Here is a 24258-nt window from a genome sequence, read left to right as displayed (position 1 = left end):
ACCCACTCCAGTGTTCTTGCCTGGAGAACCCCAGGGACGGGGGAGCCTGGTGGGCTGCCATCTATGGGGCTGCACAGAGTCGGACACGACTGAGGCGACTCAGCAGCAGCAGCAGCAGCAGGACTGAATCACTACTATCTTTCTCCTCCTTTTACCAGCTGCCCTTCTTTTTACCTTCCTTATATTGGTCAGGGCCCGAGATGTTACCTTTCTCACCATGCCTCAGTATAGTCAATTATTTCTTTCTTCCAATGACTTTTGGACTTTATAGCTGCTTTGCTCAGCATTTTACCTCTAGCATTGTGGTTTGCAACCTTATTGGACCCAATTTTCCCGTTAAAACCAAATATTTTGTAATGCTTCATCTGTTATGTTAAGATAAAGTTCATAAAAATAGAGCTATCTACACACATCATTTTAAAGGAAAAGAATCAACATAATATACTGCTTTAACTGCATTATAAAGGAGAAATAGAAGTAATTTATAATAAGGGGATATATGTATCATTGTATATGTGATGCTCAGATGTGACTATCTTAGAAGGTCTTTCTACGAAAGAGTCAGATGCTTGCCTCGGTTTTTAATGAAGATGGTTGGATATGAGAAAAATACATGATCAGAAGTTATTCCGTCCAAGAACAGGGAAATGAGAGTAGAGGTCTAAATGGATACTAGACTAAAATCTACAGTTAAGACGTAACAGAATATGCTTACTTTATATTTTATGGGAAAGAAGGAAATAACTTTTATTAAAATAAAGATAACATGCCAAGACATATTACATTCTCACAAATGAGCATGGAGAGTCTCACAAATGAATGCTTCTTATTGACAAGAGTAATATCAAAATAATCCTCTCTCTTTTACAAGATAGGACTGAAATACCACAGAGAACACCCAGCCTATCTCAAAGTTCCATCACATGCTGAGGTGAGCATCTGTTTTTTAGTACTTCAAGAGGCCCTTGAGGGCAAATCCCACCACAGACAACAGGGAATTGAGGCTAAATTGGAAAAAAGAAACAGTCATGATACTGCCTTCATAGCACAAAAAAGAAAGGGAAATACTCTTTCACAAGTTGGAGCTGATAAGCTGGTTATTTAGGGGCAAATACATTTTTGATATTAAGGTAAGAAAAGGAGAGATGAGGTTTTTTAACACATGAACCCAGCCAGATACATGGTTCTATGATACCAATGAAGACAGACTAGAATTTAGATAAATTATCCCATAGCTCTAAATGGTTTATTAGAGGAACTCAGTCCTTACAAATTAATTAGCACCCACTTGACACTAAAGTCAGAACTATAACAAACAATACTCGGTTTACTTACAGAACTTTAAGACTGTAAAGGCCAGCAAATGCTCCCTTGGGAATGTACGTCAGAGCGTTTCCAGCAAGACGTCTGTGGGTTTCAAGCAGAGAGGATAGAGAGTAAGTATGGTTCTCTTCTTATGGAATTCATTTAGCTGTTAAAAAATGCAATACGATTATGTTTAGACCATAAATGCCAAAAGCAACTCTAGAGAACCTTGTTTTGTCATGTTTTGCAAAAAATTTCTGTAAATCTCTCATCAAAAAGCAGGCAAAAGAAGAAATATAATCAATTACCTATTTTACAATAAATCATATAATCGCTTATACTATGTATATGCTACACTATACTATGTATACTATTACACTATGTATAAGCTATACTATGTATAAGCTATGTATAAACCTCTCTATCCATTCGTCTGTCAGTGGACAGTCAGGTTGCTTCTATGTCTCGGCTATTGTAAATATTGCTGCTGTGAACATAGGGATGCATGTATCTTTTTGAATTATGTTTTTCTTGGGATATACACCCAGAAGTGGAATTGCAGGATCATATGGTAGCTCTATTTTTAGTTTTTTAAGGAACTTCTATACTATTCAAAACAGAAACAGACTTACAGACATAGAAAACAAACACGGTTACCAAAAGGTAAAGGTGGGGGGGAGGAATAAATTAGCACTACTACATATAAAATAAATAACCCACAAGAATCTACTGTCTGCCACAGGGAACTCTATCACTGTTCTGTAATAACCTATACGGGAAAAGAATCTGAAGAAAAGATATATGTATATGCATAACTGACCCACTGCCGTAACCTGAAACTTACACAACGTTGTGAATCAACTATACTCCAAAATAAAATAAAAATGGAAAAAAATTCACTTAAAAATTTTTTTAATACAAAAGCTAGACAAGGGAGTAGAGAGGGAACCACGGGCAGCGGTTGTCAGGGAGATGGGCCATCACTACAGGTCAGACAGTCAATGGCTGGGCAGACCTTCTGCTGAGAGGACATTTCAGCAGAGGGCTGAGCCATGCAGGGACCTATGTGAAGGGAACAGGAGTACAAAACACCAAGGAGGGAATGTGCCTGGTGTGGTCTGGAACCTGCCAGAAGGCCGGAGTGACCGGAGTGGAACGACCAAGGGAAGGGAGACAGCAGGTGAGGCTGGAGGGCAGTCCAGGGGCCCACCATGCAGGGCTCTGGAGGCCACAGCAGGGACTCTGACCAGGGGACAGACATGATCAGCTTTGTGTTTTAAAAGGGTCCTTCTGATGGGACCCTCTCGAAGGGGGAATAGGCTCTGGGGACAAAGGACATGATTTGTGTAAGACTGAGCCTCCCCAGGTGGTGCTTGTGGTAAAGAACCCACCAGTCAATGCGAGAGACTTGAGACCTGGGTTTGATTCCTGGGTCAGGAAGATCCCTAGGAGGAGGGGAATCCCACAAGGAAACCCAGTCCAGTATTCTTGCCTGGAGAATCCTGTGGACTGAGGAGCCTGGTAAGCTACAGTCCATAGCGTTGTAAACAGCTGGACATGACTGAAGCTATTTAGCATGCATGCATGTGCTATAAAAGAGTGCTGATTGAATTAACTGACTCAGAGTGGGTGATGCTCACAGGTGGCTTAACTGATCGGACTAAAATTAGCCAGGAACTGTTATTTCAGCCAAAATGTCCTTAACTATCCTGTACACGGTCATAAGCTCACTTCACATGAATTGTTTTTCTTTTCTGGGCAAGGACTTTCAGAACCTCAGACCGCATTCTGAACTAATCTGTGGAACCAATGACCTCTGTTATCAGGGGAGTCTGTCTTAAAACAAATGAATTTATGATAGGCTATTAGCTATTTGCTATGCTGGTAGGAGACATATCTCATTGTCAAAAACCACAACTTAAGAAGTCATTGCATTCTTCCTCTCATTTCTTTACCATGTGGAATGGTTTTAGCAATTTAAAAATGAAATACATATAAACTATAGGAGATCTTTTTTATATAAATGAATACAAAAATAGTGAGAACTATACCAAATCTTTCCTGTGAAGATTTGAACTGACATATTTTTGGGCAACTATGTTCCAATCATAGAGACCCACATACCATTTGGTTGGAAGGTTTAATTTTTCCCTCTGTTTCTAAAATTATTTCATAGAAATGTTTCTTTCATCTCTGTTTCTATAATAGGATACAAGTTAACAGGAAAAAACCTTTATATCATTTTATATGATACAAAAATGTTTTTGTCCTTAAAGATACTTCTCCATAAAGAAGATTCACATTATCCTATCACTGTTAGTTTCACTGACTTAACTGCCACAAAAAGGGAAAATCAATACATTACAGTAGACACATCCATCTTCAAATGTCTATTTAAAGCAGATGTTTTGAAGCAGATGTTTGGGTGCTGTAACAACCAACTAAACTAGCTTTGAGAATGTATGCTTCTGTGACCCTATATAGCAATTTGAGTCCCTGGAAGAATCTAAGTCTGTTTTTGGCAGCTTCGTTTTGTAAAAGGGCGGGACAAGAGCAATGCAGTCAGACGTGGGCTGTGACTTCTCCCCTCTGGACGCCGGTCTGGAGGGAAGAGGTGTGTGTACAGACTTGGGGGAGCACCGAGAGGGGAGGGGTGCCCCAGCCCACTCTCTGATTGGGACTCTCACGACAATGACTGTGCAGGGAACACAGTCCAACATGGGGCCCCTTGGCTGGGTAGTATTTTCCGAGGTGAGTGAATATGACGATCCTTATGATTTGAAAGAAGACATTTCAGACTACTTAGCAATTTCATTTTGGCTTTTAAGAATTACTGCTTCATTTTCCAACTTTTACAAAGTACATGAGATCTAGGAGGCTTACATTCTATACATGCTGAATTAATTCGTTTCCGAAATTTGGTGAGGGCTAACATCAGGCCTGATGGTAATAGTTCCCCGCCCACCCCCTTCCCCACTTCCTCATTCTTAAGATCTGCCTATTTCCAGTTTTCTGGAAATAGTTTTACTATTTTCCTTCTTTGTGATTTCCAGTATAGTTTCAGTGGCTCTGTTCTTATTTCTGAATTTCTTTTCACTCTTCTGAGTTGTAATTCACCTGAATAATTATAGTTCAGCTATCACTTACACATAAAATTTCTGAGGTGTCAAAATATTCCCACTTGAAAAAAAATATCCTAAAACAAAGTTAATGACTTTGGGTTCCTGTATACAGAAGCCAAGAGTCTGGGTCACTGAAGAGTTAGACACAAATAGGATGAAAGCCAGTCCAGTGTAATCTCATAACCTTGCCTCTGCTGGCAGAAATGCACCATCACTGTAACTAAGTCCACCACGGTAAGTTTTCTTTTATAAGATGCCTGTGCTAGTTTGAAAGGCCCAGATACATGTTTCAATGCCATTCTCCGCCCACCGCCCCCCCCCCAAAAAAAAAAAAAAGAAAAAAGAAAGGCCCAGATACTTCGAATTTAACCCTCTGGCAATCATCTGCGGTAACATTTGCTGAAGCTACTCAGAAAACTTGAATACAAGGATTATGACAATCTACCAACTGCTTTTCTTCCCATTGGAGAAAAAAGTATCTTAACATGCCTCAAGAAATTGCCACTTAAAAAACCTTCTCTCCCCCAATAAATTAAGCATATCTAATTGGTCAAATCTAGGCACAAATCATCCCTTCGTTAACTGCGCATTGATGAACGGTCCATTCTGTTTTCATTATTGTGTGTATGCTCAGCTGCGTCTGACTGTTTGTGCCCCTGTAGACTGTAGCCCACCAGGCTCCTCTGTGCTTGGGATTTTCCAGGTGAGAATGCTGGAGTGGGTTTCCATTTTTTCCTCCAAGGCATCTTCCAGACCCAGGGCTCGATCCTGTGTCTTCTGGGTCTTGTGCATGGCAGGCAGATTCTTTACCACTGCACCAGCAGGGAAGCTCCAGTTTTCATTATCACATGAGATTAAAAAAATCAGATTTCAAGGTTTAAGGGCTGAGGCCACTGGCCTGATACATGGACTCTTCAGGTCAACAGGGATATCCATTTGTAGGTATATGGCCCTATAGTTTCTTTAGCCAGAGCATGGTGTGTGTTCAGTTATGTCCAATTCTTTGCGACCCCAGGCCCACCAGACTTCTTTGTCCTTGGAATTACCCAGGCAAAAATACTGGAGTGGATTGCCATTTCCTTCTCCAGGGGATCTTCCCAACCCAGGGACTGAAACTGCATCTTTTGTGTCTCCAGATTGTGTCTCCTGCAGTGTGTCTTTACCACTAGCACCATCTGGCAAGCCCCCAGAGTAAGTGTGTGTGTGCGCTGACTCTTTGCAACCCCATGGACTGTAGCCTGCCAGGCTCCTCTGTCCACTGAAGCTCAGATTTCAACTCTGTGAAGTATTCTTTAATTACCTCAGCCAACTTCCCTGTAGGTTATATTCTGTACAACACTATCTATAAAGATTCATTTATGTAGTCTACCTGACTTGACTCTTAAGGTCAAGAATCTTATCGCCTGTCTAGAGCAGGGAGCTGAATCAGTAATTTACTGATAGATCGATCATTTGATCTTGTTTCCAAAGACAGTTGGCTACAGTGCTAGAGTTGCTTCAGGTCTGGTATAACTATTGCAAGATGGCTGGCTAGCCATTACATTACCAGATCAAAAATAGCTGAAGAATATTCCTTCTTCATCATGCATCAGATTTGGACTCAGCACTGTATTTGAGCACTTTCATATGCCACATACAGTCCTTTAGGGCACACAAACAGTACAGACCTTTTGTAAAACTATTTATGAGTTCTAGGCACAATGTAAATTGTGTTATATACATTGTGCTAATTATTAAAAATCACATTAAACAGGTGATAAGATTATACCCATTTTACAAGGTAACTGAGGCTATGAGAGGTTATTTGCTTATCCTTACATAGAAAAGTTCACAGAACTTGGCTCAACCATTGCATTTTGGCTCTGACATTTGAGGTTTTAAACATGACTTTGGTTCAAAGTAGGTTGGTCTGGAGCTTGGGTTAACCAGGAGCAACCAGTCTAAAACAAGAGAAGCGCAAGGACACGACGGGTGCATCACTTGAGGCACTGGCTACGGAAAACTGACGTTCACCGTTTCTCATTCAAAGCTCTCCCGTTGCCCTCTGGACCCCAGTCTGCGCTCTTTCTGCTCTCACGACTATGACTGGCTGTTTCCCTCTCTTCTTGCAAACCCCTCTTTCTTTTAAATTGAAGTATAGTTGATTTACAGTGTTGTGTTAATTTCAGGTGTCTAGCAAAGTGATTCAGTTATACATATGTGTGTGTGTGTATATATATATATATATTTGTGGTGGTTTAGTTGCTGTCGTGTCCGACTCTTGCAACCCCATGGACTATAGCCTGCCAGGCTCCTCTGTCAATGGGATTCTCCAGGCAAGAATATTAGAGTGGGTTGCCATTTCCTTCTCCTATATATACATCTATATATATACACACACACACATATGATGTATATATACATACATATATATGATGTATATATGATACATATATATACATATACACACATATACATATATATGTATGTGTATATATATGTGTGTGTGTCTATATATATGTGTGTGTGTGTATATATATATATATATATATATGTATCAGTTCAGTTCAGTTCAGGTCAGTTGCTCAGTCATGTTCGACTCTTTGCGACCCCATGAACTGCAGCACGCCAGGCCTCCCTGTCCATCACCAACTCCCAGAGTTCACCCAAACTCATGTGCTTCGAGTCGGTGATGCCATCCAGTCATCTCACCCTTTGCCATCCCCTTCTCCTCTTGCCCTCAATCCCTCACAGCATCAGGGTCTTTTCCAACGAGTCAATTCTTCGCATGACGTGGCCAAAGTACTGGAGTTTCAGCTTCAGCATCATTCCTTCCAATAAACACCCAGGACTGGTCTCCTTTAGGATGGACTGGTTGGATCTCCTTGCAGTCCAAGGGACTTGCAAGAGTCTTCTCCAACACCACAGTTCAAAAGCATCAATTCTTCAGTGCTCAGCTTTCTTCACAGTACAGCTCTCACATCCCTACATGACCACAGGAAAAACCATAGCCTTGACTAGATGGACCTTTGTTGGCAAAGTAATATCTCTGCTTTTTAATATACTATCTAGGTTGGTCACAATGTCCCTTCCAAGGAGTAAGTGTCTTTTAATTTCATGTCTGCAGTCACCATCTGCAGTGATTTTGGAGCCCCCAAAAATAAAGTCTGTCACTGTTTCCACTGTTTCCCCATCTATTTCCCGTGAAGTGATGGGACAAGATGCCATGATCTTCGTTTTCTGAATGTTGAGCTTTAAGCCAACTTTTTCACTCTCCTCTTTCACTTTCATCAAGAGGCTTTTTAGTTCCTCTTCACTTTCTGCCATAAGGGTGGTGTCATCTGCATATCTGAGGTTACTGATATTTATCCCGGCAATCTTGATTCCAGCTTGTGTTTCTTCCAGTCCAGCGTTTTTCATGATGTACTCTGCATATAAGTTAAGTAAGCAGGGTGACAATATACAGCCTTGATGCACTCCTTTTCCTATTTGGAACCAGTTCCAGTGTATCTCATGATTACCTGCATATAAGTTAATAAGCATGACATATACAGACTTGACTACTCCTTTCCTATTTAGTCTGTTGTTCCATGCCCAGTTCTATCTGTTGCTTCCTGACCTGCATACAGATTTCTCAAGAGGCAGATCAGGTGGTCTGGTATTCCCATCTCTTTCAGAATTTTCCACAGTTTATTGTGATCCACAAAGTCAAAGGCTTTGGCAGAGTCAATAAAGCAGAAATAGATGTTTTTCTGGAACTCTCATATATATATATAGGCTTATATATATATATATATATATATATATATATAGGCTTCCCAGATGGCACTAGGGGTAAAGAACCTAAGAACCTGCCTGCCAATGCAGGAGGTATGAGAGACTGGGGTTCGGTCCATGGGTCTAGAAGATACCCTGGAGAAGGATATGGCAACCCACTCTGGTATTCTTGCCTGGAGAATCCTATGGACAGAAGAACCTGGTGGGCTATTGTCCATAGGGTCACAAAGAGTCAGACACGACTGAAGCAACATAGCATGCATGCATATGTGTATATATGTAGTCTTTTCAGTTTTTTTCCCTTCTAGATTTTTACAAAATATGAACTCTAGTTCCCTGTGCTATACAGTAAGACCTTGTTGTTAATCTATTTTTATATATGGTAGTATGTATCTCTTATAATCCCAGACTCCTAATTTTTATCCCTTTCTCCCCTTCCTCCCTATGGTGACCATAAGTTTGCCTTCTGTGTCTGTGAGTCTATTTCTGTTTTGCATATAAATCCATTTGCATCACTTTTTAAAGATTACACAAGTAAATGATGCAATATCATATTTGTCTTTCACTGTGTTAGCCGCTCTTTTAATGCTCATCCTCCGAACATAGAAGTTCTTCAAGTTTCTGTCCTTGCATCTTGTCTTTTTTCCTGCTGCATTACATGGAATTGCAAAGAGTGAGACACCACTTAGTGACTGAATGATAGCAACAACAGTAGCACTCACAGTTGGCCATTGCCTTCAGTTCAGTTCAGTTCAGTTCAGTTGCTCAGTCGTGTCTGACTCTTTGCGACCCCATGAATTGCAGCACGCCAGGCCTCCCTGTCCATCACCAACTCCCGGAGTTCACTCAGACTCACGTCCATTGAGTCGGTGATGCCATCCAGCCATCTCATCCTCTGTCGTCCCCTTCTCCTCCTGCCCCCAATCCCAACCAGCATCAGAGTCTTTTCCAATGAGTCAACTCTTCGCATGAGGTGGCCAAAGTACTGGAGTTTCAGCTTTAGCATCATTCCTTCCAAAGAAATTCCAGGGCTGATTTCCTTTAGAATGGACTGGTTGGATCTCCTTGCAGTCCAAGGGACTCTCAAGAGTCTTCTCCAACACCACAGTTCAAAAGCATCAATTCTTCGGCACTCAGCCTTCTTCACAGTCCAACTCTCATTGTCTTAGGAGTCATCAAATTTTCAGATCCCCAGGATCTACCCACACTGGGAAGCAAAGCCTCTACCCTCTCTCTCAAGGTCCTCATCTGCCCCAGCACCTTCCATGATCACTTCTTTATAAATAACTCTCCAGTCATCTCTGGAACAGACTCAGCATGCTCCAGACTCACACTCCAGCTTCGTTAGTGACATTTCCATGTGGATGCTCTGCTAGTACTTTGCACTTATATACCCAGACCAGGAAACCTCTTGCCTCCAAAGTATCAGTTTTTCCCTTTGAATTCCCCGTTCCATTGACAGTGCCTCACCAGTCTCCTAGTACCTAATGTTATAACCTTACTCAGGGTTATTTCTCACCTTAAGACCTCGTTTCAGTCCCTGCATCCAGTGATGAGTGCCTGACTCTTCCTTTGTTGAAAAGCTTCAGCATATCCCAGTGGGTCTTAGCTCCCAAGACAGCTTTAAAAAACTGATGTCATATTTCTCTAATAATGAGTGATGTTGAGCATCTTTTCATGTGTTTGTTAGCCATCCGTATGTCTTCTTTGGAGAAATGTCTATTTAGTTCTTTGGCCCATTTTTTGATTGGGTCGTTTATTTTTCTGGAATTGAGCTACATAAGTTGCTTGTATATTTTTGAGATTAGTTGTTTGTCAGTTGCTTCATTTGCTATTATTTTCTCCCATTCAGAAGGCTGTCTTTTCACCTTGCTTATATTTTCCTTTGTTGTGCAGAAGCTTTTAATTTTAATTAGATCCCATTTGTTTATTTTTGCTTTTATTTCCAGAATTCTGGGAGGTGGATCATAGAGGATCCCACTGTTTATAATAGCCAGGACATGGAAACAACCTAGATGTCCATCAGCAGATGAATGGATAAGAAAGCTGTGGTACATATACACAATGGAGTATTACTCAGCCGTTAAAAAGAATTCATTTGAATCAGTTCTGATGAGATGGATGAAACTGGAGCCAATTATACAGAGTGAAGTGAGCCAGAAAGAAAAACACCAATACAGTATACTAACACATATATATGGAATTTAGGAAGATGGCAATGACGACCCTGTATGCAAGACAGGAAAAAAGACACAGATGTGTATAACGGACTTTTGGACTCAGAGGGAGAGGGAGAGGGTGGGATGATTTGGGAGAATGGCATTCTAACATGTATACTATCATGTAAGAATTGAATCGCCAGTCTGTGTCTGATGCAGGGTACAGCATGCTTAGGGCTGGTGCATGGGGATGACCCAGAGAGATGTTATGGGGAGGGAGGTGGGAGGGGGGTTCATGTTTGGGACTGCATGTAAGAATTAAAGATTTTAAAATTTAAAAAATAAAAAACTAAAAAAACAAAAAACAAAACACAAAAAAAACTGATGTCAGTGTCTCCATTGAGACCCATTAATCTGTGGGACTATGCCCTGGTAATCAGTAGTTTTAAAAACGCTCTGGGTGTTTCTAATGTCTATGCAATGTGAGAAACTCTGAAATAGTCCTCACAGTTTTAGATTGATAAGATCACCTAGAGACTTTCATGGTCTCCATCCTGGGAGACATGATTCACTTGTTGATTATTGGGAGAGCCAGGAGGGGTGATTAGTTACCAATTTGAACAGGAATCCAGGGGAGACAGTAAGAGCCTAAAGTAGGCGGCGACGAAACAGTGAACAAGTGAGAACGACAACGTGGGATTAAGCGCTTTAGGACTTGGAAATTGATACAGGAGGTGAGAAAGAATGACAGGTGCAAGAGCAGTGATAGACACACTGATCGCAACTTTGGATGATAAGAATGCTGATGGCGAGCAGGAAAGGCAGAAGAAAGGCTGGTTTGGAGGGTGATGTGTGTCTGTGCGTGAATGCATCTGGTTCTACATTTGCTGAATTTTAAGGTATTGGTGGGGTAGGTGGAGGTGTCACTTGGGAAGCGGAGGATTCTCAAAGTGTGGTCCCTAGCTTCACAGTATCGGTATCACCTGGGAATTTGGTATAAATGCAAATTCTTGACATCTTCCCCTTCGCTGAAGACACTGCGGTGGGGCCCAGCGATGCGTGTTCTCACCAGCACTGTAGGCAATTCTGACGTCACCACTGGCCTAGGGTAGCAGTGCTTAAACTTCATCATGCTTCAGAATCACCTAGTGAGCCTGTTAAAGGCAAGGTCCTGAGCCCAGAGTTTCTGGTTCACTAGGCTGGGGTGGGGCACAAGGTCCTGAGCTCAGAGTTTCCGGTTCTCTAGGTTGGGGTGGGGCACAGAGGTTGGGGTTTGCATTTCTCACAAGCTCACATGTGGTGCCAGTGCTGCTGGTATGGGGACCACACTTTGAGAACCACTCAATGACAAAAGAGATCTGAACTAGAAACACGGATTTGGGCCTCATCTACATAAGGGAGGTAGTCCAAATCTTGAGTTTCTTTCTCAGACAACTGCAGCTGTCTCCAAATGAGTTTTCAGCCTTCTAACAGGCTTCTCTGTTTCTGTAATTCCTCAATGTATTTTGCATACAGAAATCAGAGAAATTGTTATTAATCTCAAACCCTATCTGCATACAATCCTTCACAGGCTTTCCATTGCTCTTATTTGAATTCTATACACAGCCTGATTGGTCCTGCATGATCTGGCCTCTGTCTTCCTCCTCAACCTCATCCCGTCACCTCCCCTCCGTCTCCTGTTCTGGCCACACTGATCTTTCAGATCCATGAACATGTCACAGTCTTTCCTACCTCAGGGCCTCTGTTCACGCTATTCTCCTACTAGAAGTATTCTATCGTAGGTCCTCAGACCACTGACTCACCTGAACCCTCCTGATCTCAGTTCAGACGTCACTTTCTTTGAGACACTTTCCTTCTTCGTCATCCCTTGTTATTTATTTCTACTTAATGACCGTGTTTGTGTTCTTTATCTCTCCTGTCACAATCAGCAAGTGTCCTATGTGCTTGTTTCCTGGCTTATCATCTATCTCCCCCTCTAGATTGTAAGCTCCCCTGGGTGAGGACTTGGTGACTACACGAAATGTAGCAAACCATATGCATTCTTAGGTTCCCATTGGCTCAATAAATACATGTTGAATGAATGAAGAAAACAGACAATGGAGGCAACACAAATAAGTGCAGAAATCTAGGCAATGTCTATATTTCACAGGCATTGTGGGTGGAGGAGAAAAGAAGGCTAAGGAAAAAAAGAAAAGGAAGCAGAGAGGTGGGGCACTGTAAGAACAGTGCCCTAGAACTAAAGAGCAGCCAATGGTGAACAATACAATAATTGAAGTTAAAAATACACTAGAAGGAATCAATAATACCAGAACAACTGAGGCAGAAGATCAAATGAGTGAGCTGGAAGATAGAATGGTGGAAATAACTGCCAAGAAGTAGAATAAAAACAAAAGAATGAAAAGAACTGAGGACAGTCTCAGAGGCCTCTGGGACATTAGACGCACTAATCTTCAAATTATAGGGGTCCCAGAAGAACAGAAAGAGAAAAAGCCCCCCCACAATATTTGAAGACATTATAGGTGAAAACTTCCCTAATATGGGAAGGGAACAGTGTCCTAATTGCCATAACAATGGTCTACATACATACACGCACATATATATTTACACATGGACAGATATCTAAATGTCTATACCCATCTATATGAATAGACATTTGGAAGAGAATAAAATAATGCTAGACAAAAAAAGAGATTCAAAGAAGCAGCGCTTGGTTTTTTTTCATTAGTTATATTTTCAGTTCAGTTCAGTTCAGTTCAGTTCATTTCAGTTCAGTCGCTTAGTCGTGTCCAACTCTTTGCGACCCCATGAATCGCAGCATGCCAGGCCTCCCTGTCCATCACTATCTCCCAGAGTTCACTCAGACTCATATCCATTGAGTCGGCGACGCCATCCAGCCATCTCATCCTGGGTCGTCCCCTTCTCCTCCTGACCCCAATCTCTCCCAGCATCAGGGTCTTTTCCAATGTGTCAACTCTTCGCATGAGGTGGCCAAAGTACTGGAGCTTCAGCTTTAGCATCATTCCTTCCAAAGAAATCCCAGGACTGATCTCCTTCAGAATGGACTGGTTGGATCTCCTTGCAGTCCAAGGGACCCACAAGAGTCTTTTCCAACACCACAGTTCAAACGCATCAATTCTTCAGCGCTCAGCCTTCTTCACAGTCCAACTCTCACATCCACACATGACCACAGGAAAAATCATAGCCTTGACTAGACGGACCTTAGTCGGCACAGTAATATCTCTGCTATTGAATAAAGTCTGACACTGTTTCCACTGTTTCCCCATCTATTTCCCATGAAGTGATGGGACTGGATGCCATGATCTTCATTTTCTGAATGTTGAGCCTTAAGGCAACTTTTTCGCTCTCCTCTTTCATTTTTATCAAGAGGCTTTTTAGCTCCTCTTCATTTTCTGCCATAAGGGTGGTGTCATCTGCATATCTGAGGTTATTGATATTTCTCCGGCAATCTTGATTCCAGCTTGTGTTTCTTCCAGTCCAGCGTTTCTCATGATGTACTGTGCATATAAGTTAAATAAGCAGGGTCACAATATACAGCCTTGTCGTACTACTTTTCCTATTTTAAATCTTAAAATTTTTTAATATAATTTTTAAAGATAAAGGTAAAAAGGCAGCATTTGTAATCAATTTCTATGAAGAGGAGAGATGGAACACTCTGATAAGGCTAAGGGTCAGGAAGATTATTTACGGGCAAGGCGGTGTTTTCACTTTACTAACACAATTCAATAGGTGAATTAGAGTTTACCCAAATTCTCTCATCAACCATTCATTTGATCCTCAAATATCTCAAAAGGCAGGCAGGATAGCTCTCACTATTTTCAGCAATGTGATGATAACAAGTAGAAATAACAAGCATAGATTGTGCTTTCAGGAAGTTTGGTGGTATTTCTCATTACTAATTTCATCTGAAATAATGGATATCTACTATTTATATGGGGATTCTTCAAGGCCAACCATAATAGGATCAAACAGTTCCAGGGAACAATAGTAACTTAAAAACAAACATCCCTAGAGTATCTCAGGTTTCTTTCTAAACTGAGTATTTGTTTCCAATAGCATTCAAATCTGGGAAGATTTAAATAGCACTTGGAAACAAAGGCCTTTCACTTAGACTGTTTAAAATGGTAACAATTCATTTTTCCTTCTGGTTTAATCAAGCTACTGATCTAAGTTTAAAGGAACATGTATCTGTCAGCATTAGGCACAATCTGTTAGTTGTCTAAAATCTGAACCACACTCTGATGGACCAAGTGCAGGATCTATTATTTGTCCAAAAAGCAAAAATGAAGTCCTTAGTAGAACTGAAGAAACAGAAGTGGGAGAGAGACATTGGAGAGAAATGCAATTATTGCTCAGGATGTTCAAATTTGGCAAAAAACTATCTGTTTTGATTGCCTACATCCATTAAATCTCATAGTTAGAAAGGGTTTCCTTCACAAATCCTGAATCCCTGGGATTACTACAAAAACAAGCTCATGAAATAGGAAAGAAAGAAGGGAGAATTTTCTTAAAAGTGTTTTCATTCAGGAACATAACTCAATATGTAAGTTATAGTTTACCAAAGTTTCTTCATCATCATTTCATTTGGTCCTCAGAATCTCAAAATACAGGCAAAGGCTGCACTCACTGTCCTCTCCTGAGGCCCAGGAGGTCAGGTGGGTTGTCAGTTAGTAAGGGGCAAAGTCAGGGCAGGAGTATGGGGCTTGCTTCTGCCGCTCGGTGCTATCCTCTCCTCTCATCACAGCATAGGCTGGCCACACCCAGAACGTTTTTTTTCTTTTAAGAAAAAGGCTCTCTCTCTTCCTTGTGCTATCATGTTGCAATAGCAAGGTGTTTGGCCATGAATGTCTAGTGAACCTTGCAGATTCATAAAACATAAATAATGATTAATAAACAAGACTTGAATGTACCAACACATGAGCCTGTGATACAGGTAGTAAGTATTCCAGAATGTCAGGAGGAAAGGAAGGAGACCACTAGTCGTGATGACTTTACTTCCTCTTAAATGTTTGCTCCACATAGTCACTTTCCCCAGAGTTACAACACTTTAAAAATATGTTAGTCATACCTCTGGGGTTTTATTGATTCTTAGAGGATTTTAAAATATGGCACCAGTGGTAGAGGAGAGATAAATCATGACTGGCTACACAGTTTATAACATAGTTAGATGGATCATATCAGGGAGATAATAATTAGGTGGTTAGAGCTAAGGGCAAGGATGGTAACTTGGCTATCAATAGTGATTTTTTAAAATAACTTGAGTTTTGTGGTGGGAATTTTATTCATATATTATTATTTTATCTATTTATTATATTATTGGGGCTTCCCTGATAGCTCAAATGGTAAAGAATCTACCTGCAATGCAGGAGACCTGGGTTTGATCCCTGGGTTGGGAAGATCCTGGAGAAGGAAATAGCAATCCACTCCAGTATTCTTGCCTGAAAATCCCATAGACAGTAGAGCCTGGTGGGTGACAGTCCGTGGAGTCACAAAGAATCGGATACAACTGAGTGACTAACACTTTCATTATATTATTAATATAATATTCTCAATTATTAATTTAGAATATCAATAGCAGTTTTTGAATGAATGGGTAAAGAATAAAGCATAGAGATAAACTGAGTAAACAGAATGAAAGAATACTTTCAGAACAGTTTAACATTTCAACAGTTTGTCACAACAAAAGACACACACACACACAACCACAATGACAGATACCTAAATGTCTATGTCTAGCTGTGTGGATGGTCATTTATTAGTTCAAGAAGAATACCATATAAAACATGCTGCTTAAATATATGTATGCATATGTAAAAACAATAAGTAAGGTTTTGTTCCTGTTGAGTAATGTGAAATTGGTGAAACTCTGCTCCTGAAATACTTTTTTCAAAGCCAGTATTTGAGGATATTGAATGAATAACCTGAATATCCAATCTCTCCCTGCTGGAGAGACAGATCTTACTTGCTTTCTGTCTTGTTCTTTCTTTTTCATTCCCTCATATATACCCATACACAAACAGATGAACACACCCATCATTATGAAACTCAGCTGAACTACAGCTTGAAGTGTGCAGGCGTTTAAACCACTGTACTAAGTCCTACCAGGGAAAAGAAATGCACACATGAGTCACCCACAGTTCCAGAGCCTCCTGCTTCCCTAGTGCGGCTTTGAAAGCGAGCTCGCATTTCAGTTCTGACACTTACACACTCCATTATTTAGGGTGACTTCCTGTTTTCTCTGTACTTTAAAAAAAATCTTGAACTGAGAACAATGATGATATCTACTTTCACAGGGTTGTTAAGAGGGCTCAGTGGAATGACATGTGTGAAACATTTTGATCAGTGCCTGTCACAGAGCAAGCTAGTGTTGTTGTCATTATGTTATTGTATAAAAGATTTTACACTCCACAAGAGAATATAGACTTAACCACAGCTAAGCCTAACAGAAATAATCAGCATGTAACAAAAGCATAATCAAAATGCTCTGCTCCATGGAGGTGCGTGCGTGCGTGCGTGTGTGTGTGTGTGTGTGTGTGTGTGTGTGTGTAAACCCACAGCACCCTCAATTTAGCCTTGGGAAGAAAGGAATAAACTAGGCAGAGTTAATCATTTTTCCAGGTTCTGTAAATATTATCCCTTTTTGCTACTAAATCAATAATGATACCTTCAAAACATCATTTAACTGGAGCATGGAATTATATATGGGAAACTGATCTTGCTTTTAAATTCAGCAAGTTGGCCAGCTCAGCAAAGGGAATTTCCGAACAGGAGAAAATGGAATGAATAGTCTTTGAAGGAGTTCCTCTACTTCTGAAATTCTATGATTTCATAATCAAGATTCTTGATGGAGTTTCCAGAGATATAAAAAAAGACAATTCAGAAAAACAGCCCTTTCCTATGGTAGTTCCTTCTCCCTTTTACCATAACCCCCCCCCCCATTTTTTTCTCGACTATCTTTTGAAGAACTGGTCTTAGATGAGAAATAACATTTACTACATTAAGAAAGGGGGCTTCCCTGGTGGCTCAGCAGTAAAGAATCTGCCTGCAATGCAGGAGACGTGGATTGGATCCCCAAGTCAGGAAGATCCCCTGGAGGAGGACACGGCAACCCACTCCAATATCTCGCCTAGAGAATCCCATGGACAGAGGAGCCTGGCGGGCGACAGTCCATAGGGTCGCAAAGAGTTGGACACAACAGAAGCAGCTGAGTATGTAGTATGCGTGAAGAAAGAGGAGTTTTTCTGAATAAGTTGGGTCAGCAAGGGAAGAACTATTAAATCCTCGAAGAAGTGGATTATTTACTGATTTGGCTTGTGGTCTAAAGTTGAGCTGTGTGTTGGGGGAGAATGGAAGTCTTTCGCCATTGCATATTATAAAGAAATTAAAGAGAAAAGCACTGGGAATGCATATTTTAGAAATATGGGGATAAATAAGACTAAGTATTGCATGTAAATTATGGTGATGGAGAGTGGATGAAAAGAATGTAAATAAGAAAAAAACACTGATGTTTGAAATTCACTAAAAAAATCTAAAAATATTGGTTAATGTCAACTAAATCTGTTACTTTTTTCTAAGGTGGTGAACAAGCAGCTCCTTTTACACGTTTTGCTTTCTCATGAGTTCATTCATTCACCAAAAATGTACTGATTATTTGTTACATACCAGCAAGCGAAGAGTAGGACAGATATGGTCCCTGTCCTGATGAGGGTTAATTTTTTAGTAACAGAAATGGCCAGAGAGAAAATAGAAGAGGAAAAAGAAGAGCCTGGACAAGCCAAAGTGAAAATCCATTTTCTGAATAATAAAAACTTGCTGTATAATCTAATAATTTAAGCGTCCCCACCATACCCCTTGATAACAATCAGGGCACATTCAGCTGATTCCAGTAGAAAAACAATAGCATTTGTGAAAAAGGTAATGCCATCAAAAATAAATATAGATCCAGCTCTCAAGGGGAGAAATCTGAGAATACTATCCTCTTGGAAAAATATGATCGATGTACTGTAATCTAGTTGTGATGGATGGTTCTTCAACCTCCCAAGGTAGATGGTGTGGTGTATCAACAATTTAAATTACTCCTCAAATTGGACCCTGACTAGGAATTATAAAGGAAGTATTTTCAAAAGAGGTCACTGCCTAAACAATTCCTTTAATCAACAGTCAGAGGATTTATTTAGCTGATGGTGCCAAACTTTCTTCATGAAGACTACAATGGTACATCCCCCCTAGTTCCCGCCCCTCAAAAGGGCAAGAGGATCAAAAGAATTTTTAAATGCAGATTTTGGTTTACAGAGTTCTTTTTCATCTTCTGGAAAGTGATTACCAGACTTAATCAAGATTCCTCTGTGTATCATTAGCTAATTTTAACTCTCTCCTTTTTTTTTTTTTTACGATGAGTTTGGGAAAGACCACTTTTAAGTCCTCTGTGAATTTCATGTTTTTCTGTTCAAGCCTTCAGGGAAGCTAAATTTAAAAGTAGAAAAATAGTAATTAAAAGTGATTAGAACAAGAAGTTTTGGTGCTATGAGTTTAGGACTCAATTCTCCCTGTCATAAGCTGAACCAAGAGGCAGTTTTTGGTTTTGATTATAGCTTCACTTGCTATTTTAATAAACATGAACCAGTATTCAAACTTCTAATATCCTGCTGCTTAACCATTTCCAAAGAGCCATCCAGCTCTTTTAAACAGCCTTTGTTTTAAAATTTTAATTTGTTTGGCTCAGTCTCACCTTAGAAAGTTGTAGCCTTATGGTAAACTCTTTTATAAGTTGATTTCCAGAATCCTAAGTGATTCTCTCTTTTCCCCTCCCAACTAAGTGTTTCCTCATGGGCCAAAACCGTTGGTGCTGACAGCTTTCTTGCTTTGTTTTATCTGGTTCCCAGAGTAAATATGAGAGACGAATGTGAGAACGTGTCCAGCACTGACTGGACGCACCACGACTCTGGTGATACTTACAGCTCCTCCAGGAAGCGCAGACTGTGGAGAGGCCTCGGGGGCAGCTGACTGATGTTGTTCATACTGAGGTCCCTGAGGGAAGAAGAGGCAGCATGTGAGGAGCCGCGTTTGCCACCACACGGAAATCCAGCTGTTCACACATTTTCAAGCAAGACAGCCAAAGGAACTCATTCTTCTGTTTGATGAATGAATTGTCCTTTTGCATCTTAAATATATTCCTTTCCTCCCACATCCCCTCAACATCATGGGCCCTCAAATCAGAGATCCTAGGAGGAGCTTATATGGAATTCAACACGATTTAGACCATTCGTGGGCATGGTTGTAATTCTTCACCTTTAAAATGACCTGAGGAGCACAGAAGAGGGAACAGACATAACGCAACGCTAGATGTAACTCAATGTTGGGTACTGCTTTAAATTTTGTGACAAAGAAAAATGTCTTCACCATGCAACGGTGAAAGTCCTGTTTCTCTGGGACTATAAGCACCTTTTAAAAACAAATGTTTTGAATCAAAGAAACTTAAAACAAAACAAGACAAAAAGCCTATTCCCTCCTTCGAACGTGTTCCTTTTGCAGGTTCTCGGGTTGCATTAAATAAGTGAAATGAACCATAAAACAAGGGTGTAATGCGATCCTGCTCTGTAGCACACTTCCTGCTGGGTCCGCACAGTAGTTCCTGGCACAGGAAACAAGAAGCCACTTTGGGCGGAACTCAATCAATTTTTGTTTTAAGTGAAACTCCGTGTAATTAGATTTTATTCCATTTTTACTTTTCTATTTCTTTACTGTCTTTCACACAATCCTACAGCATCGCTGGCATATGCCATCTGCATCTCAGAGGCCAAAAGATCAGCTGCTAGACAGAGTCTACTCAGGACAAGCCAAGACCACAAAACAGTCAGCTGAAGGTGGACTTAATCAATGACTTGCTCTAAGGAACAGATTTTGGACTCACTGGGAGAAGGTGAGGGTGGGATGATTTGGCAGAGTCTCACTGAAACATATACATTACCATATATAAAATTGATAGGCAGTGGCAGTTTGATGTAGGATGCAGGGCACCCAAAGCTGGTGCTCTGTGACAGCCTGGGGATAGGGTGGGGAGAGAGGTGGTGGGCGTTCAGGATGGAGGGGACACATGTATACCTATGGCCGATTGATACTGATGAGTGGCAAAAACCATCACAATATGGTAGAGTGATTATCCTCCAATTAAAAGTACATAAATAAACTGAATTTAAAAAAATGACTCATTCAAGCCTGAAGACTCAGAACTAACACCATTATCGTCTCAGAGCAAGTATACAGACATAAAGTTTATCTTGAGATAAAGAGCTTCTTTTTATTATTTAAAAAGTGTTTAATTGATATATAACGTTGTATTCATTTTAGTATACAACATCATGATATATTCATATACTGTGAAATGATTACCACAATAAGTTAGTGGACATTCATCACCACAGTTACAAAAAATTTTTTTGTGTGGTGAGAATTTCTCTTAGCAACTTTCAAATATACAAGTATATTTGTTATACAAGTATTATAACCGTAGCCACTATGCTGTACATTATATCCCCAGGACTTATTTCTCTCATAACTGGAAATTTGTATCTTTTGACCACCTATGCCAATTTTACCCAGGAGCTTTTAAAAGAATCTGAATTATTTTTGTTATTGAAGAGATCACATCCATTGCACCTAACCAGCAGGTTTTAGTATTGATAGCTTGATGCCTTTATCAAATATTAACTTTTAATCAGGGATGCCAAGAATTAAAGGATCTGACTCTGTGCCTTTAAAAAATCATGAGCATCTATGTCCGATGCAGGATACAGGATGCTTGGGGCTGGTGCACAGCGATGACCCAGAGGGATGTTATGGGGAGGGAGGTGGGAGGGGGGTTCATGTTTGGGAACACATGTACACCCGTGGTGGATTCATGTCAATGTATGGCAAAACCAATACAGTATTGTAAAGTAAAATAAAGTAAAAATAAAAATTAAAAAAAAAATCATGAGCATGTATGGGGAATGTAAAATATTTTGCTAAATGTTTCAGAATATGGCAAACCCCCCAGAATTATTAATTTTAATATGTTAATAACAATGCAGTAGCCAAGTAAGATGCTATATTCTCAAGCAAAACTGAACAATGCTAAAAATATAGACTAAAAATTTATGTTGCCCCTATATTCAGAATCTGAATATTTTTCCTGACATTGTTTAGATAAGAGAGGCAAATAACTAACTGATTAGCAATTTTAGTTCCCAGTGCAGCTATTTCTCTGAAGTAGGAAGGTGGCTGAGTTCACTGAACAGGCATGTATTAACCTAACCAATACAGTTTCTGAATTCCTTACAATGACTCTATAATCTCTGCAAAGACTTGCTAGTTCTCAGGGCTATTCACTTACTTTTAACTCACATCCCACTTATCTCCTAAAAGGATTGGGTGATTTGCTTTCCGAGCATGTTTATTTGTAACTTAGATCCAACCAGTCTCCAGAAGCTGGTGTGGATGGCAGTGACATTCCTCTCCTTTCGTATTTCCCTGTGTGATGCGCAGATCGGTTAGGGACAAACGTCGAGCTTGGCTATGTGCAGAAAGCTCTAACTAGAACAAGGAAATTTACACATGAAGGAGATTCATAAGCACTCCATATTCTTTTACTGTTTATTACCCTCTTTCAGGCGCCTGAAAGTGAAGCTTGTATCGGTGTGCATCCTCAGGGCACCTCCCAGAGCATCTTTGGCGGCGGAGCGGCAGCGAGCAGGCGTAGTTGGAGCAGTGTCTCGGGTTTGCATCCTGCTTTCCCTGTGCACTTAGCTGCACGGTCTGGAGGAAATGAACCTCCCTGAGCAGGCTTCCTCGTATTTAACCCAGGGTGCCCCTACATTGCTTCCCAGCTGTTTCAGTGGTAAAGAATACCCCTGGCAACGCCGGAGACGCGGTTTCGATCCCTCAGTCGGGAAGATCCCCTGGAAGAGGAAAGGAAACCCACTCCAGTTTTCTTGCCTGGAAAATTCCACAGACAAGAGGAGCCCGGCGGGCTGCGGTCCACGAAGTCGTAAAAGAGACAGACACGAGTGAGTATGCACTCAAGTCCCTACATTAATGGTTTCATACCCAAGGATAGCTGTTTCCAGTCAGGAGGGAGAGTGACTTAATTTGCTTCTTGGAAAGGCGAGTACCCCTCCCTCCCAACAGGAGCTAATCACTTCTCCCTGTTACCTGACACTGGTTCAGAAAAGGAGCTCATAACAGTCGGCCCTCCATATCTGTGGGTTTGGCAGGGGCAAATTCCGAGGGCCGACGGTTTTCATTGGACCAAACCCTTTAAGAGACGTAAGCATCCTCAGATTTTGGTATCTGCAGGTGCTGCTAGGACCAATCCTCTGAGCATACTGAGCAACCACTGGATTGCTAAAACAGCTCTTTACCACGTGCTTTCTAATACAGACTGTTTTCCTCTATAAGAGCCGCTAACAATGCAGATAAACCTATAGTAGAAAAAATAATAATGATGATTCAGAGTAAAATGAAATAGGTCTTTAAAATATACATTCAAAGCAGGTAGGGTAAACATGAACTTGTCAGCATTCACCTCTTCTGTGTGCACCTTCTCCCTTGATGTTCAAATGTAATACTGGCCTATCTGAGTGCTTCCCAAGCTATCCATGGTAGAAGACCGACTCAGAAAAGTTCTGGTTTACTGTGGACTTGTATCTTTAGAAAATATTATAAAATTAATTACCAGGGAAGTCAAAAACACAAAGATAAACAAAATATAAGCCTCAATATTTTGTTATGTGACTTGACAGAGATTATTCAATTACTGTGAACATTTCTAAACTTTTACTCTCAAATCCTTATCTGTTGCAGATTGGTAAAAAATAATCCTGTTCTGGGTTAGGGTCTTAGACTTCTCGTTTTGGTGAGCAATGTCTGTGCTTTCCTTCAGGTCAAGAAGGGCAAGGCTTAAATGACTTTTAGCCTGTTCAAGTTAGAGTAAAACATAATAGAATGAGAATGTTTGGCTACTAGAGAGGGCTGGTGCTCACCAGGGCGTGGACACCTGTTTGTAAGGGAAGAAAATGAAGTTCACAGAGGTGACGGGTCTCCAAGTCACAGTGCAGAACTCAGTGGGAAAGCCCCTGGGTTGAAGATTAGATCGATACTTGCCCTAGGATTTTTGCTTTTCCTTTCTTCCTACAAACTTTCCACTCTGTACAGAAATATCCTCTCTCTTACTCTTAAATTATTTTCAAACTCTTCCTTTTATTTTTCTGCAGTGTCTAGTTTTTCTGACTCACACGAAACACATACAACCATAGCAGAATGAAGAGTTCTTAAAAAAGCTTATATCTGTGCCCTCTGTCTGTGTTTATATCTGTCTCATTTTTAAACTATCATTAAAAAGCCCCTATTTTATAGCATATTTGACCCACAGTTTAGTTTCCTAAAATCAGTGAAGCAATGTAATGCATTTCTTTACTTTTTTTCATCTTTTGCCAAGATGTTGGAATGAATTTTGAAGAACTGATCACTAGGTAAAAAGATTTCATCAGAAATGAAGGATTCATTGCCACAAGATGATCAAATATGTTAAACTATTCTGCCCTGTCTCTGACCCAGGTTTTGCCTATGCTGTGTTAATGACCATATCTAGAAATCTAGAACAGGATTTGCAGAGTTCCACGAAAGTTGGTGACTGTATATTGGAATCATCACAGGAGCTTTAAAAAATATGGATGCCTGGATCCCATCCCCTGAGTTTCTGAGTCAGCTGGTCCAGTATGGGCACTGGAATTTTAAAAAGCTTCTCATGTTATTTGAATATTCAGTCAAGAATGTGAACATTGCTTAAATAGATGGAGAAACAGTGGAAACAGTGTCAGACTTTATATTTTGGGGGCTCCAAAATCACTGCAGATGGTGAC

At 40.5% G+C, this 24258-nt stretch overlaps 1 protein-coding gene across 2 annotated transcripts in view; it reads right to left on the bottom strand.

The window, feature by feature from the left end:
• Positions 1 to 24258, bottom strand: part of LGR5 (leucine rich repeat containing G protein-coupled receptor 5) — a 128602-nt gene that overhangs the window by 50345 nt on the left and 53999 nt on the right. For both annotated transcript variants that reach the window (XM_005679712.3, XM_013963635.2), the window contains exons 2-3: positions 19316 to 19387; positions 1336 to 1407 (exon numbers count right to left, since the gene is read on the bottom strand). In XM_005679712.3, the coding sequence (XP_005679769.1) occupies positions 1336 to 1407; positions 19316 to 19387 (144 nt within the window). The remainder of the gene's footprint in view (positions 1 to 1335; positions 1408 to 19315; positions 19388 to 24258) is intronic.

This window comes from Capra hircus, chromosome 5 (genome assembly GCF_001704415.2).
Source record: "Capra hircus breed San Clemente chromosome 5, ASM170441v1, whole genome shotgun sequence".
Classification (NCBI taxonomy): Eukaryota; Metazoa; Chordata; class Mammalia; order Artiodactyla; family Bovidae; genus Capra; species Capra hircus.
Note: the sequence above shows the minus strand (reverse complement) of the source record. Positions and strands in the feature narration are given on the sequence as shown.